The 14,341-nt window shown below is 47.5% G+C and overlaps 1 protein-coding gene across 2 annotated transcripts in view; it reads left to right on the top strand.

Moving 5' to 3' along the window:
* Positions 1-543: 543 nt before the first annotated feature.
* Positions 544-14,341, top strand: part of TMEM87B (transmembrane protein 87B) — a 52,905-nt gene continuing 39,107 nt past the window's right edge. Inside the window, exons 1-4 of one of the 2 annotated variants that reach the window (XM_040267533.1) lie at positions 544-808; positions 8,669-8,729; positions 11,647-11,738; positions 13,907-14,041. In XM_040267533.1, coding sequence (XP_040123467.1) covers positions 650-808; positions 8,669-8,729; positions 11,647-11,738; positions 13,907-14,041 — 447 coding nt within the window. In that variant the 5' untranslated portion in view covers positions 544-649. The remainder of the gene's footprint in view (positions 809-8,668; positions 8,730-11,646; positions 11,739-13,906; positions 14,042-14,341) is intronic. The other variant, XM_040267532.1, reaches the window with a different exon arrangement.

Below are 14,341 nucleotides of genomic sequence, written 5' to 3'. Positions count from 1 at the left end.
ACACGACTGGGCGCCTGAACAACAAAAGCCTCTGACCACAGCCACGTGGAGTCTAGGACCTGAGATTTCGGCCTCTGGCTAAACCCACCTCCAGCTCAGGTAGATTCAGAGCCCCGCCTCCCCTCCCACCCGCTTCCACACTCCTGCCCAACGCTGAGCCCCGCCCCTCGCCTCCTCTGCAGGCTCCTCTCCCTACCTGGCCCCGCCTTCATACTTGGACCCCTCTTCCTCTCCGCCCCTTTTCCTTTCCACGCTCGTGCCCCGCCCCGTCCAGCCCTGAGCCCCGCCCCTCGCTTCCACTCCGGATCCCCGCGTCCACACCAGCCTGGTTCAGAGCTCCGCCTCCCCTCCCGCCCCGCCTTCACACTGCGGCCCAACCCCCCCGGGCCCCTCCCCTCGCCTCCCCTCCATGCCCCGCCTCCCCGCCTGGCCCCACCTCGACGCTCGGACCCCACCCCGCCCCTCCCCCTCTACTCTTCACGCTCTTGGCCCCTCCCCTTGCCCCCCACTCTCCGCCCCAGCTGGCCCTGAGCCCAGTCTCCACGTCCCATCCAGATTTCCTGGGCCCGAACCCGCCTCCCGGGGGCGGGCCTGCACCAGGTGCCGGCTTGCGGTGTGGCGGAGCGCCAGGTGCGGCTTCCGCGCAAAGATGGCTGCCGTCTGCCGCGACGGGGTCTGGCTCCCGCCCCGCCGCCGCCTTCGCGCCGGGCGCCCGCTGCTGCGCTTCGCCCTTTGCCTCCTGTGCTGCGGCCCGGCGGCTGTGGGCGCCGTCCCCGAGGTCGGGCTCTGGACCGCGACGATCAGTGACGTAAGCGGAATGTCGGGACCGAGGCGAGGCGCATCCCAGGCCCGCAGGGTTCTCTGGCCCCCGCTGGGAGCCAGTCCCGGGCTTGTTCATCTGGCCAAGGCTGCTCTGGGCGCCCGATAGGTTTCCTGGGCCTTTTGTCCGCTGTGGGCGGGGAGCGCCCCCTCCTCCGGCCAGACCTGGCCTATGGGGAAGACGAGTCAGGCTTCTGTGCAGGGGGGCTGCTCTCCCTTCTGAACCCTGTTAGTGAAAATCATCTTTCCCGTAGTCCTGGCCTCTCGCTCTGCTCGGACAGCCTCTGGCTAGATCAGGCCCTTCTTTATTCAGACCTGAGCCCTGAACCCCTTGGCACTCCTAGCGGCATCTTTGGATTTGACCCCTCATGCCGGGGTGCAGCCACAGTGCCACACCCGCGTGGCCACACGAAGGACTTTCCAGGGTTTCAGTTTCCGCATACGTTTATAAAGCGTGTGCGTCTTTATTCCTCTCTTTCTCTCTCTTCCTCCCTCCCTCCCTTTTTCTTCCTTCTTCCTTCCTTGCAGAAGGGAACAGGCAACAGTCATGCCACTTTCCCTCTTTCTGGGTTTCTGAATTTCTCTCGGGCTCCTATCACAGTTCTGGGAGTATGTGTGATTGGGGGGCGGGGTCGGGACATTTGCAAGGCTAGTCCGGAGGCTTGAGCCCATGGAAACTCTTCCTTTCCAGGGCAGGCCATTTGAGAACTTGACATCCGGAAGTTTCCTGTCTCATGTTGTGGGAGGAATGCCGAGGTAGAATTTTGGAAAAATTTGCTAAAGAGGGACAGGAAATCGAAGAGGCCTTCCTACGATTTTTCTAGAGTCAGATGATTCATCCATCTCTGTTTGAGATAAATATTTTCCACATGTATAGCAGCGATGTCTGAATTCTTTTTATTAATTTATTTTTATTTATGGCTGCGCTGGGTCTTCCTTGCTGCGTGTGGGTTTTCTCCGTTTGTTGTGAGCAGGAACTACTTCTAGTTGAGGTGCTCAGGCCTCTCATTGCAGAGGCTTCTCTTGCTGTAGTGCAGGGTCTTTAGGACTGGAGCTTCAGTAGTTGTGGTGAGCCTGCAGCATATGGGATCTTCCTGCACCAGGGATCCAACCCTTGTCCTCTGCATTGGCAGGCAGATTGTTAACCTCTGGACCACCTGGAAAGTCTGGATGTCCGAATTCTAAAGGCAAAACTTACATTTTGAATTCCTCAATCAGAAAAAGAAAGTAATGTAGGAAATTCTATAGCACAAAAGCTACATAGAGGCTAGGATATGTATCTTTCTGAATCTTTAAGACCCAGTGCAACCATTTCTTCCAGGATCCTCCTGGGTTGGTGCCCTATTCTGTGTACCAGTCATAAAGCCTAGGTATCTCCATTATTGAATTTCTCTGAACATTAAAAAGCAAAATTCAGAGTGTGTAAGGTAAGGGAGTTAGAAGGCGAGGTTCAGAAAAAGAACAAGACTGGCACTTTATAGAACAGATCACCTTCAATGAGGTGAGAAGGGGCAGCAGTCAATTAGTGAGCTGCTGCACTAACCCAAGAAAAGAGTAAGTTTGTATAGGCATATATGTGGAAAGCTGTTGTCTTAAGGGGGCCTGTTCTTCTCCAAGGTTGTTCATTATCTCCTAAACAGCTGGGGCAAAGAATTCTGGAGATTGGCCAGAGGCTGGACCGGCTGGGAGCTGGGCCCAGCTGGGCGTAATCAACCTTAACGTGCGTTTTTCTTTCTTCCGATGAGAGAGTTCTTTGATTTGCATAGAATGGTGGGGAGGACCTGGAGGGGAGTTCTGACTCCAGGTTATTCTTAGCCAAGTAACTTTGCTTCGCGGAGAACCACACCTAAGGTTTTCTGCTGTTTCTGTGCTGAATAACTTAGTTTAGTAAGCCAGAATAAATTGGAAATAAATTGGCTGCAAACAGACTGCTTGACCATATTGTCAGGTAAAAGACCAGGACACCAAAAGAGTGTCTAACAGGCTTTTTAATGGCGAAGCGCTCCCGGGCGGGGTTCCTGGACCTGAATGAGGCAGGTGGAGGAAGTCCGCGACCTGACCGTGTTGGGGGTGGTTTTCATACGTTCCTTTCGAGGGATGGTCAGGCTAGATGGACGGGGGTTCGGATAGGTCGCCAGGCCGAGTCGTCACGGGCTGACAGGTCCTTCTACGTGGCTGGGGTGGGGCGGCTTTAGGTGGTGAGGTGTGCTGTCATTGGTCCCTGGGATCTGGGAGGCTCCTTCCATTAGGGACTTCCCCCGCCGGCGGGAGGGAGAGGAGGGGCGGCCCATCATGGCCCCCTGGATCTGGCCTTACACATATCTGTAAAGATCTTTGCCAAGTACACTTTGGATAGGGAGATTTCTAAAGCCATGGGGAGAAAACAACTTTGCTTCTTGCGTGAGAAAGAAAATTTTTCTTTGGATCCCATATACTCTTTATTTTTGTTGTTTAGTCCCTGAGTCTTGTCCGACTCTTCTGTGATCCCATGGACTGTAACCCGTTAGGCTCCCCTGTCCATGGGGTTTCCCAGGCAAGGATACTGGAGCGGGTTATCATTTCCTTCTCCAGGGGATCTTCCTGACCCAGGGATCAAACCCATGTCTCTTGCATTGGCAGGCAGATTTTTTTTTACCACTGAGCCACCAGGAAAGCCCCACGTGATCTTTAGTCCTGTGTAATTCAGGACAGTAGCAATCCATAAAGCTCTTTGCAAAGGGAAGGCTGATTTTTTTTTTCCTCTCCCCTATTTTAATTTGTCACAACTTGTTAGTCAGCACTGGAAAGGAAAGTGTAGTTTTCTTTCATTTGTCCTGCAAATTCATCCAGAGATGGTTCTTTCAATTGTAAAGGTCAACTGTTTAAGTGCCTGCCTACCATGTGCCATGCACTACATTGGCCATAGCTGTTGGAAGGATGTGTTTTAGACACAGCTGCCTCTCTCAAGAAGCTCACACAGTGAAAGGGAGAGCAGATTCGTGGGTAGTAATTAGACACATGGTGGCATTCTTGAGATATTACTGGAGCACTGAGGAAATCACCTAACCCCACTTTCCGGAGTTGGTCCCTGGCTGACTCTGAAAGGATGCGTAGATGAAGAAGGAGGCGGCGAGTATAGCGGCAGTCCTGTAGAAACTCTTGGTGAGTCTGCTGACAAGGCAGGAGTGTTAGTTGGGATTGGACCACCATAAGCCTTCCATCCCTGAGCTTGGCCTTGAGCCTGTGGCCAGGGGTCTCAAACTCAAGGACCTGTGGGGGCTGAGGCAAGTCCTATCAGTGAGTGAAGCAAGTTAGGTTTGGGGCTGGTGGGAAATGCTGTGAATTGCAGATGACATGCCACTGCTGAAGAGCGTGCTTGCCATTCAGCTCTAGCTGTGGATGCTGTAGGGCTGTCGGCACATTTTTTATCTTTTTTGGCTGCACCACACAGCATGTGGGATTTTAGTTCCCCAACCAGGTGTCAGTCCCTCAACCCCTGCAGGGAAAGTGCAGAGTCTTAACCTTTGGACCTCCAGGGAAGTCCGTATATTTTTACTGTGTCAACTAATTCAGAAAAAGTTTTAAAAGGCTCCTTGTGGGCCCAACACAACCCATTTTGTAGGTTGAATTTATATGTTGGCCACCAGTAACAACTTGGGAGCGTGCATGAGGGCAAGCCACGGAAGAGTTTTAGACATGCCTGCTAATCTCTGTGGCTGTTACCCAAGGGTGAGTTGTAGGCGCCAGTCTCGAGGCAGAGGTACCAGTTAATTGCAGAAGTGTAGGCCTGAATCAGGGTGGCAGGAATGGAGTGGGTGTTTGCTTTGTCACTCAGTCGTGACTGACTCTGTGGCCCCATGGACTGTAGCCTTCTAGGCTCCTCTGTCCATGGGATTTCCCAGGCTAGAGTACTGGAGTGGGTTGCCATTTCCTCCTCCGGGGGGCCTCCCCAGTGCAGGGACTGAGCCCATGTCTCCTGCATTGGCAGGTGGATTCTTTACCACTGAGCCACACAGGGAAGCCCTGCAGGAATGAAGGGAAAGGGCTAAATCTGAGAAGGTCTGTGAGATAAAGGAGGCGTGCCTTGGAGAGGTGCTGATGGAGGTGAGAGACCGGAAGAAACCAAGACTTGGGTGATTGGGGATGGCATAACCTACATACAACCAAGCTGGTCAGCACAGGGAGAGCTGGTGAGGAGCAGAGGGGGAGGCGTCTGCCTTAGTGCAGGTGAAAGAGGTTAAAGCGTCTGCCTGCAATGTGGGAGACCTGGGTTCGATCTCTGGGTTGGGAAGATCCCCTGGAGAAGGAAATGGCAACCCACTCCAGTACTCTTGCCTGGAGAATCCCATGGACGGAAGAGCCTGGTGGGCTACAGTCCACGGGGTCGCAGAGTTGGACACAACTGAGCGACTTCACTCACTCACTCACTCAAATGTGGACAGTATTGGAAATCCCAGAGGGCATGACCTCTGGGTAATTGAGTATGTGGATGTGCAGCTTAGAGGAGGGATCTGGACCAAGGTTTTATTGATGTTGAAACTGTTGAGGAGGGATGGGATTTCCCTGGTGGTCCAGTGGTTAAGAGTGTACCTTCTAATGCAGGGGGTGTGGGTTTGATCCCTGGTCAGGGAATTAAGATCCTACATGCGTCAAGGACAAAAACCCCAAACATAAAACAGAAGCAATATTGTAGCAAATTCAATAAAGACTTTAAAAAAGAATGATCTGCATTAAAAAAAAAAAATCTTGAAAAAAACCATCAGGGAGGGAAAAGGGTTATCAAGAAAGAACCATTTCTCCTATCAGGATTTTCCTGTAATTCCTAACCACTTGTTTGCTTAACTTAATCTCTTCTCACAGAATTTTTATTCTTGGTGAGGGCAGACATGGATCAAACCAGTCAATCCTAAAGGAAATTAGTCCTGAATAGTCATTGGAAGGACTGATACTGAAGCTGAAACTCCAGTACTTTGGCTACCTGATGGGAAGAACTTGATGCTGGGAAAGATTGAAGGCAAGAGGAGAAGGGGGACGACAGAGGATGAGATGGTTGGATGGCATCACCAACTTTATGGACATGAGTTTGAGCAAATTCCAGGAGTTAGTGATGGACAGGGAAGCCTGGCGTGCTGCGGTCCATGGGGTGGCAAAGAGCCTGACACGACTGAGCTGACTGAGGGCAGACATGAAATAACTAGCTAGTGCAAGGTTTCATTGTGCTTGTGGTAAGGGATGTAAGGAATGGGTCCCACGAACCTTGGAAGGGAGGCCTGGCCTGGTATGGGCCCTGATGGAAGATGCCCTGAGGAAGGGGATTTTGAGCTGGGCTCTCAGGGGTCAGAAGGAAATAACTAGAGGAAGAGTAAATTTTCAGGTAAGTTTTCAGGTTGACCACTAAGGTCCTGAGGGCTGGAAGGAGTATTATGTTTTTGAGGACCAGGCCTTGGTTACACCGGGCCCTGTGAGCCCCAGGGAGATTTGGTCTGTTGTAAAGAGACAGTCTGTGGCATAGTGCAGTGGTAAAGAATCTGCCTGCCAGTGTAGGAGATGCAAGAGACGCAGGTTTGATCCCTGGATCAGGAAGATCCCTTGGAGAAGGAAATCGCAATCCGCTCCCTGATTGCCCGGGAAATCCCATAGACAGAGGAGCCTGATGGCCTACAGTTCATGAAGTGTCGAAGAGTCAGACATGACTGAGTGCACACACAGAGAGGGTGGTAAGCCACAGCTCAAAGAGAGGGCCAGCTGTTCTATCAAAGGTGCGTTTATGTTGATGCCAGGAGAGCAGGCGCGGGTGCACAGACACGCAGCCCTCCCTCAGCCCCTGTGTGCTGCTGGCCTCGGGCTGTGAGCCTTGTGGGGCGTCACGTCCGCTGCAGGGAGTAGATTACATGGGACAAGGCTCTGAGCCAGGCAGTGATGGGACTAGATTTATGGGTTGCTTTGTTTTTTCTCTTTTTGACCACACACCATGTGGGATCTTAGTTCCCTCACCAGGGATCAAACCTGTGACCTCTGCATTGGAAGCATGTTGTCTTAACCACTGGACCACCAGGGAAGTCCCAGATTTACATTAAAGTCTACAAGCAATAAATGCTGGAGAGGGTGTGGAGAAAAGGGAACCCTCTTACACTGTTGGTGGGAATGCAAACTCGTACAGCCACTATGGAGAACAGTGTGGAGATTCCTTAAAAAACTGGAAATAAAACTGCCTTATGACCCAGCAATCCCACTGCTGGGCATACACACCGAGAAAACCAGAATTGAAAGAGACACGTGTACCCCAATGTTCATCGCAGCACTGTTTATAATAGCCAGGACGTGGAAGCAACCTAGATGTCCATCAGCAGATGAATGGTTAAGAAAGCAGTGGTACATATACACAATGGAGTATTACTCAGCCATTGAAAAGAATGCATTTGAATCAGTTCTGACGAGGTGGATGAAACTGGAGCCGATTATACAGAGTGAAGTAAGCCAGAAAGAAAAACACCAATACAGTATACTAAGGCATATATATGGAATTTAGAAAGATGGTAACGATAACCCTGTATGTGAGACAGCGAAAGAGAAACAGATGTATAGAACAGTCTTTTGGACTCTATGGGAGAGGGAGAGGGTGGGATGATTTGAGAGAATGGCATTGAAACATGCATAATATCATATATGAAACGAATTGCCAGTCCAGGTTCGATGCATGATACTGGATGCTTGGGGCTGGTGCACTGCGACGACCCAGAGGGATGGTACGGGGAGGGAGGAGGGAGGGGGGTTCAGGATGGGGAAAACGTGTATACCTGTGGTGGATTCATGTTGATGTATGGCAAAACCAATACAATATTGTAAAGCAGTTAACCTCCAATTAAAATAGATTTATATTAAAAAAAAGTAAAAAAAAATAATCGATTTGGTCATAGCGGGGAGTGAAAGGATTGTTGTTGTTCAGTTGCAAAGTCGTGTCCGACTCTTTGTGACCCCATGGACCGCAGCACTCCAGGCTTCCTTCACCATCTCCCAGAGTTTGCTCAAATTCATGTCCATTGAGTCAGTGATGCCATCCAACCATCTCATCCTTTGTTGTCCCCTTCTTCTTTTGCCTTCAATCTTTCCCAGCATCAGGATCTTTTCCAGTGAATTGGCTCTTCTCATCAGGGGGCCAAAGGATTGGAGCTTCAGCTTTAGCATCAGTCCTCCCAGTGAATATTCAGAGTTGATTTCCTTTACAATTCATGGTTCAGTCTTGCAGTCCAAGGGACTCTCAAGAATATTTTCCAGCACCACAATTCAAAAACGTCAGTTCTTTGGTGCTTATTTTCCAGAATACAGTAGTACTTTTAGACAGTAGAGAGAAATGTTTTTAACAAGCTTTTTCTTTATTAGTTTTTAAAAATACATGTGTGTGTATGTATTTTGGTTGTGGTGAATCTTCGTTGCTGTGTGAGGGCTTTCTCCAGGTGCAGCGAGCAAGGGCTACTCTCTGCTTGCAGTGCGTGGGCTGCTCACTGCGGTGGCTTCTCCCGTGGCAGAGTGCAGGCTCTGGGCGAGTGGGTGCTCATGGCACCCGGGCCTAGTTGCTCTGCGGCATATGCAGTCTTCCCAGGGCAGGGATCAAACCCAGGTCTCCCGCGTTGGCAGCTGATTCTTACCCACTTAGCACCAGGGAAGTCCAGTAGATTTATTTCTTAATTTGGCTGCACCACGTATTAGCTGTGTTTAGTTAGCTAGTTACTAGTTAGATGTGGGATCTAGTTTTCTGACCAGGGATCACACCTGACCCCCTGCTTGAGGAGCAGGGAATCCTACCTGGCCTCTGGACCACGAGGGAAGTCCCTAACAAGATCTTTCTATATTTCTTTGTTTCTCATTACAGAAATCAGGACCTTTGATATTTAGGAAAACTATGTTTAACTCTACTGAGATCAAGTTTTCTGGTAAGTATAATAAGCTAATATAATACTGAAGTAACAATAAATTATAAGTAAGCAACATATAATCTAATATATTAGCATAATATAAACTAACACAACACATTATGATATTATGTACTTTAAACTAGGCAGATGTTTTTGGGTGATTATAACATTTTAAAAGTCTCTTGATCCAGTCACATTGTAGTTACTTTCAAGAAGGGATTTTTCTAATCTTGTCTCAGAAAATGTAGTATGAATCATTCTTTAAAAATTATAGTTAAAGCCTAATAAAGGAATCTTCAGCAAAAAAGTATTTCACTTCTGTGAAATTTAACTTTGAATCCTTTTTAAAGTACAATAAATTCTTTTTATGGATATAGGAAATGCCATGATTGTGATGAAACCTTTGTGCCTCTGAAATCTGTCTAAATATACACGATTATAGTATGAAATAAAAATTATTAGACACTGATATTTTAATTAGGATTTTAGGGGTTATGAAAGCGAAAATACTGCTCAGGACTCTTGTCTGTGTAAATACCGATAGGTCATGACTAACAAGTCACAGAGGGAGAGGTTTTCAGTATGTTTAGTGGGATTTCAGGCTTTCCTAGTGGCTCAGCAGTGAAGAACCCACCTATCAATGCAGGAGATGCGGCTTTGATCCCTGGGTCGGGAAGATCCCCTGGAGGAGGAAATGGCAACCCACTCCACTGTTCTTGCCTGGAGAGTCCCATGGACAGAGGAGCCTGGGGGGCCATGGTCCATGGAATTGCAAAGAGTCGGACACGACTGAGCGACTAAATAACAACAAGTGGGTTTACACTGGATCTCAGTGCTTTTTGGTAAACTTAGTGGGTTTACTGTGCTCTCACGCCTCTTAGTGTTTCCAGTAAGTTGACTAGGTCAGTTGGTTGCCAGGACTAAAGTTTGGGGATAAGGAGTAGTTTTTTTTTGTTGGGTAGAGCAACTTGGCTTCATGGACTCCACAGCCATGCCCATTTTCCTCTCTCATGCCATCCTCTGATAATCTGCTGGGCTGTCCTGCCCTGTGTGGTCTCTGCTGATGGAAGTAGCCGAGTCATTAGCTAGAAAGTAGAGGCGAATTCAAAGCAGCTCCCTGAGATCATAGATCTTCAGTCAGTGCTAACAACTTGGTAAGAAGAAATCAAAGCCCAAGGTGGGTGAGATTTTGGCATGTCAGTGCTTTAATAAATTCATGTCACAGTGTCTAGACAAGATTTAAAACACTGGTGCAGACAAAAAAAAAAACTGGGGGAGTAAAAGGTTATATGGACTGGTGAAACAGAGAATTTGGTTTTTATGGCTCAAGCAGTAAAGAATCGCCTGCGGTGCAGGAGACACAGGAGACACGGGTTCAATTCCTGGTTCGGGAAGATCCCCTGGAGGAGGAAATGGCAACCCACTCCAGTATTCTCGCCTGGAGAATCCCATGGGCTGGGGAGCCTGGTGGGCTACAGTCCGTGGGGGGCGCAAAGAGTCTGACATGACTGAGCAAGCACGCAACACAATGTGAATGTCTGAGATCAGGCTTGAAGTAGATCACAGTTCAGTATTACCATATCTAAAGGGACAAAGAGTGAGGCAGCAGGAGGGAGTTAGGAAGAAAGGCATTTCTTTTTTAAATGAGGGTTTAGTCAGGTGAAAGCTGGCAGTGCCTCAGCGCAGGTGGGCGAGAAGTCTTTCTTGAGCTGTGACCAGGGCTCTGACAGGTGGCTGGCAGGGGTGGGTGCACCGGAGCCTCCCGCTCTGCCATGCTCCCGTGCTCGCCAGGCAACCTCCTCGTCACACTGGGCGTCCAGGAAGGCTTGTTGAAGAGAGTCATTCGACCATTACATGTCTGCTGTATAGTTACTATTTATTTTAAGTGAGCAATTGGGCATTTGGATTTATACATGTGCAGCTGTAGTGCGAAAGAGGAGACAGCATCTCTGAGTTCTCACAGAGCAAAATTTTAGTGCCTGCAAAGTTAAGCATTGGTCCCTTGGATGTGTGTCTATGCTGTTTGGTGTATCCAACATCAGGCTTTCCCCTTGGTAGCTCAGAGGTTAAAACCTCTGCCTGCAATGTGGGAGACCCGGGTTCGATCCCTGGGTTGGGAAGATCCCCTGGAGAAGGAAATGGCAACCCACTCCAGTATTCTTGGCCTGGAGAATCCCATGGACGGAGGAGCCTGATGGGCTACAGTCCATGGGGTCACAAAGAGTCGGACACGACTGAGTGCCTTCACTTTCACTTTCTTTAGGTGACCCCATATTCCTTAGCAAACTGCCTCAGGCGGTCATACTTCTGCCATACCCTCACACCTCCTGGGCCTTCGCTCTCCACCCACCTCTTCCCTGGGCGGACTTCTGTTCTTTGCTCGTGAGCCTGCTGGGGCCCCATTCTTCACGCACACCTGACTGTGTTAGGCACCTTGCCCAGGGCTCGCTTAATCCCCTCTTCTCAGCCCCCTCCTCCATCAAAGGTGCCTGTTTAACTGTTAACTCTCCTTTCCTCTAATTCCTCTTTTGTCAAGCCTCCAGGGATTATTCTGGTTTACCATTATGTCCCTTCCTGGCACATGAGGGCTACTGACTCAGTACTTTTTGGGTGGATAAGTCAGTGAAGAGAACGTTTCAGAGTGAAATAAACAGTGACTGAGCATATCTGGGTACTCAGTTTATTTTAACACTGGACTTAACATATAGATGAAATGACTGGTCTTACAGCAACATTTGGTTCACGGTGATAATGTAATGAACTTACCTGTCCATTTTGTGGCGACTTTTTGGAGGAATTAGGTAATAGTTTACTCACTGTTTTCTTAAGGTAGCCTATTTTAAATTGAATTCTTGAAACCTGAGATTTAAATTGGGGTATATAATATTGTTTACAATATTGTTACTACAAAATGAGACTCTCTTTTTCTAAACAGTGAAGTCGTTCAGTTGCCCCAGGCCTGTGAAGTTTACCATAGAGTGGCACTTGGAGCATCATACCTGTCACAATGAATATTCTGAGTTGGAAGTAAGTAAAATGCAAATTTTAAATGAGTGTAAAGCTATGAAGGAAAAATTACGGAGTATAAAGTTTTATTTGCTCATTAAGTGAGAAGTCTAGAAATAGAGACTGTAGTTTTAGAAGTGCCACAGATTTATTTGGGGACTTAACAATAAATGCTTTAATTATGTCAAAATATATGCTTTCTGAGAATACAAATCTATCAGTTTCCTTGTATCTTATGAAAAACATTAGTAATTATTTAAATCAGAGTTACAGGAACCATTGATAAAGGGATTGTGAATCATACATAAATAAAAACCAACTTAATTTAAAGAAGAAATGTAAAAATTTCATTCATCTCAGAGAATGAGTAGCAGGGAACCTAGGGCTTTAGTGCGGATGAGCAGATTTCATGAGTATGAGTAGATTTCATCAAGAGGTGAGGAGGGAGACGGGAGAGTGTGAGAGGAGGAAAAAGAGGCCAGGCAAGGTCAGTGTGTGCTTCCTAAGGAAATCACAAAAATATTCACTTAGATTGCATAGGGCATCAGATTTAGGACATTTAATGTTGATAGAACCCTATTAGCTGATAAATCTTATTCAGATTTTGCCAGTGTCCCAAGATCATCCTTTTTAGCAGCTTTTATTTTTTCTTTCTTTTTCTGATACAGAATCCAATCCAGGATCACATTGTATTTCTGCAGGGTTTTTTTTTGGGGGCGGAGGTCGGGGGTGGGGGGTGGCTGTCATTCACGACATGACGCTGATAGGTACAGTTGATTTATTTTTATAAAATGTCCCTCAGTTTGAGTGTTTCTCACATTTTCTCATGAATAAATTCAGGTTATATTTTTGTCACACATACCATACCCTGGAGAAGGAAAAGGCAACCCACTCCAGTATTCTTGCCTGGAGAAGCTCATGGATAGAGGAGCCTGGCACGCTACAGTCCATGGGGTCACAAAGAGTCGGACACTGCTGAAGCGACTTAGCCTGCACGCACTAGAAAATACACTGTTTTGTCCCATTTTTGATGATGTTAATTTGCTCAGTCAGTTAAGGAAGTTTCTGTCAGTTTTCCACTGTAAAGCTGCTACTTTTCTCTCTGTTGTTAACAATAATTTGTGAAGAAATACTTTGTATTTACACGTCCGTATCCTGTGTTTTCATCGGTCCTTGTTTTAATGTTCTTTGATTCTTGCCGGATTAGTTAGTTGTTAGTGATGATTGCTGGGGCTTCGCAGGTGGTGCTACCAGTAAAGAACCCACTAGACAGTGCAGGCAGATGTAAGAGGTGCAGGTTCGAACCCTAGGTCGGGAGGATCCACTGGGGAAGGGAAGGGTAACCCAGTCCAGTATTCTTGCCTGGAGAATCCCATGGACAGAGGAGTCTGGTGGACTCCAATTCATAGGGTCACAGAGTCGGACATGACTGAATTGACTTAGCCCTCACACACGTGATGACTGCTAAATGCTGGTTCTCTAATTCCATGCTTTCTTCCACATCTACTAGCACCCTGCTATGAGAATGCACTCTCTCTTTTCCTTTATCTTATCTATCAGTCAGTCAGTTATCAAGATGGACTCACTGATTTTTAGTTTGTTGGGTGGGTTATGATCTCTTACTGTTTTTATGTATTTTGCTCAAATTGTCCCATATTTGGCCAGTTGTTGTTGTTCAGTCACTCAGTCATATCCGACTCTTTGTGACCCCATGGACTGCAGTATACCAGGCCTCCCTATCCTTCACCATCTCCCAGGGCCAAGTCCATGGCCCTCCATTTGGCCATTGAAAGCCTCTTAATCTTTTCTTGGTACCCGGGAGCTGCCACTGGGAGCCTGGTTTTATTCATCCACCCATGAGCCTGGAATCTCATTGTTAGTTGATGTGTAAATGAAATTTCCCCTGCATTCACTTGGGTTTTGCCATCTGTGCTTTATGTTACTATGTGTTTGGTTTATCTTTCCTTGTAATTGAATACTGCTTCTCTCTCTAAAATCCTTTATACGTGGAGTAGAATGAAAGTAATCCCAGGACAAAGTATTATACACAAAATTATATGCAAAGCTTTTTTTCTTTTTGGTATTTTGTTCTACTGAATGTTTCAAGTGTTCCAAACAAAGAAATTTTTTGGTATTGTTTAGATATTAAGTGAAAATAAATTATGACATAGAACTTTTATCTTGTGTAGGAGCTGTCACAGAAACATGAACTTCAGGTCACTGAAGACTTTTGTGGCCATTATTTCAAGAACAGTGAATGCTGGACAACAAAAAGTGAAAATGTGGAGTGCAGCGGTGATTTGCAGGTGTTTCCCCCACTGAATGTGAGTATCCGTGTTGAAATCAGATGTATTTGTTTCCCAGTGAATATAAGTATCAATTTAACTTCTGTTTCACCAGTATTGTGATGAAGAAAGATCTTAATTTATCAGTTCTGAGGTTCGGTTCTTCTGTGTGTGTGGCAGTACATGGTGAGTGAGATACTGGCACCACCGTTTCGTGCCTTTGTGCCCTGTGCAGCAGCGTCCTTGAAAGAGGACCCGTTAGTCACCCTTGCGTGATCTGCTGTCACTGCACCCCTCTCTTCTGCCCAGGCGGGCCTTTGCCACCCTCACCCCATCAGA

The sequence above is a fragment of the Oryx dammah genome, unplaced genomic scaffold, assembly GCF_014754425.2.
Source record: "Oryx dammah isolate SB20612 unplaced genomic scaffold, SCBI_Odam_1.1 HiC_scaffold_25, whole genome shotgun sequence".
NCBI lineage: Eukaryota > Metazoa > Chordata > Mammalia > Artiodactyla > Bovidae > Oryx > Oryx dammah.
Note: the sequence above shows the minus strand (reverse complement) of the source record. Positions and strands in the feature narration are given on the sequence as shown.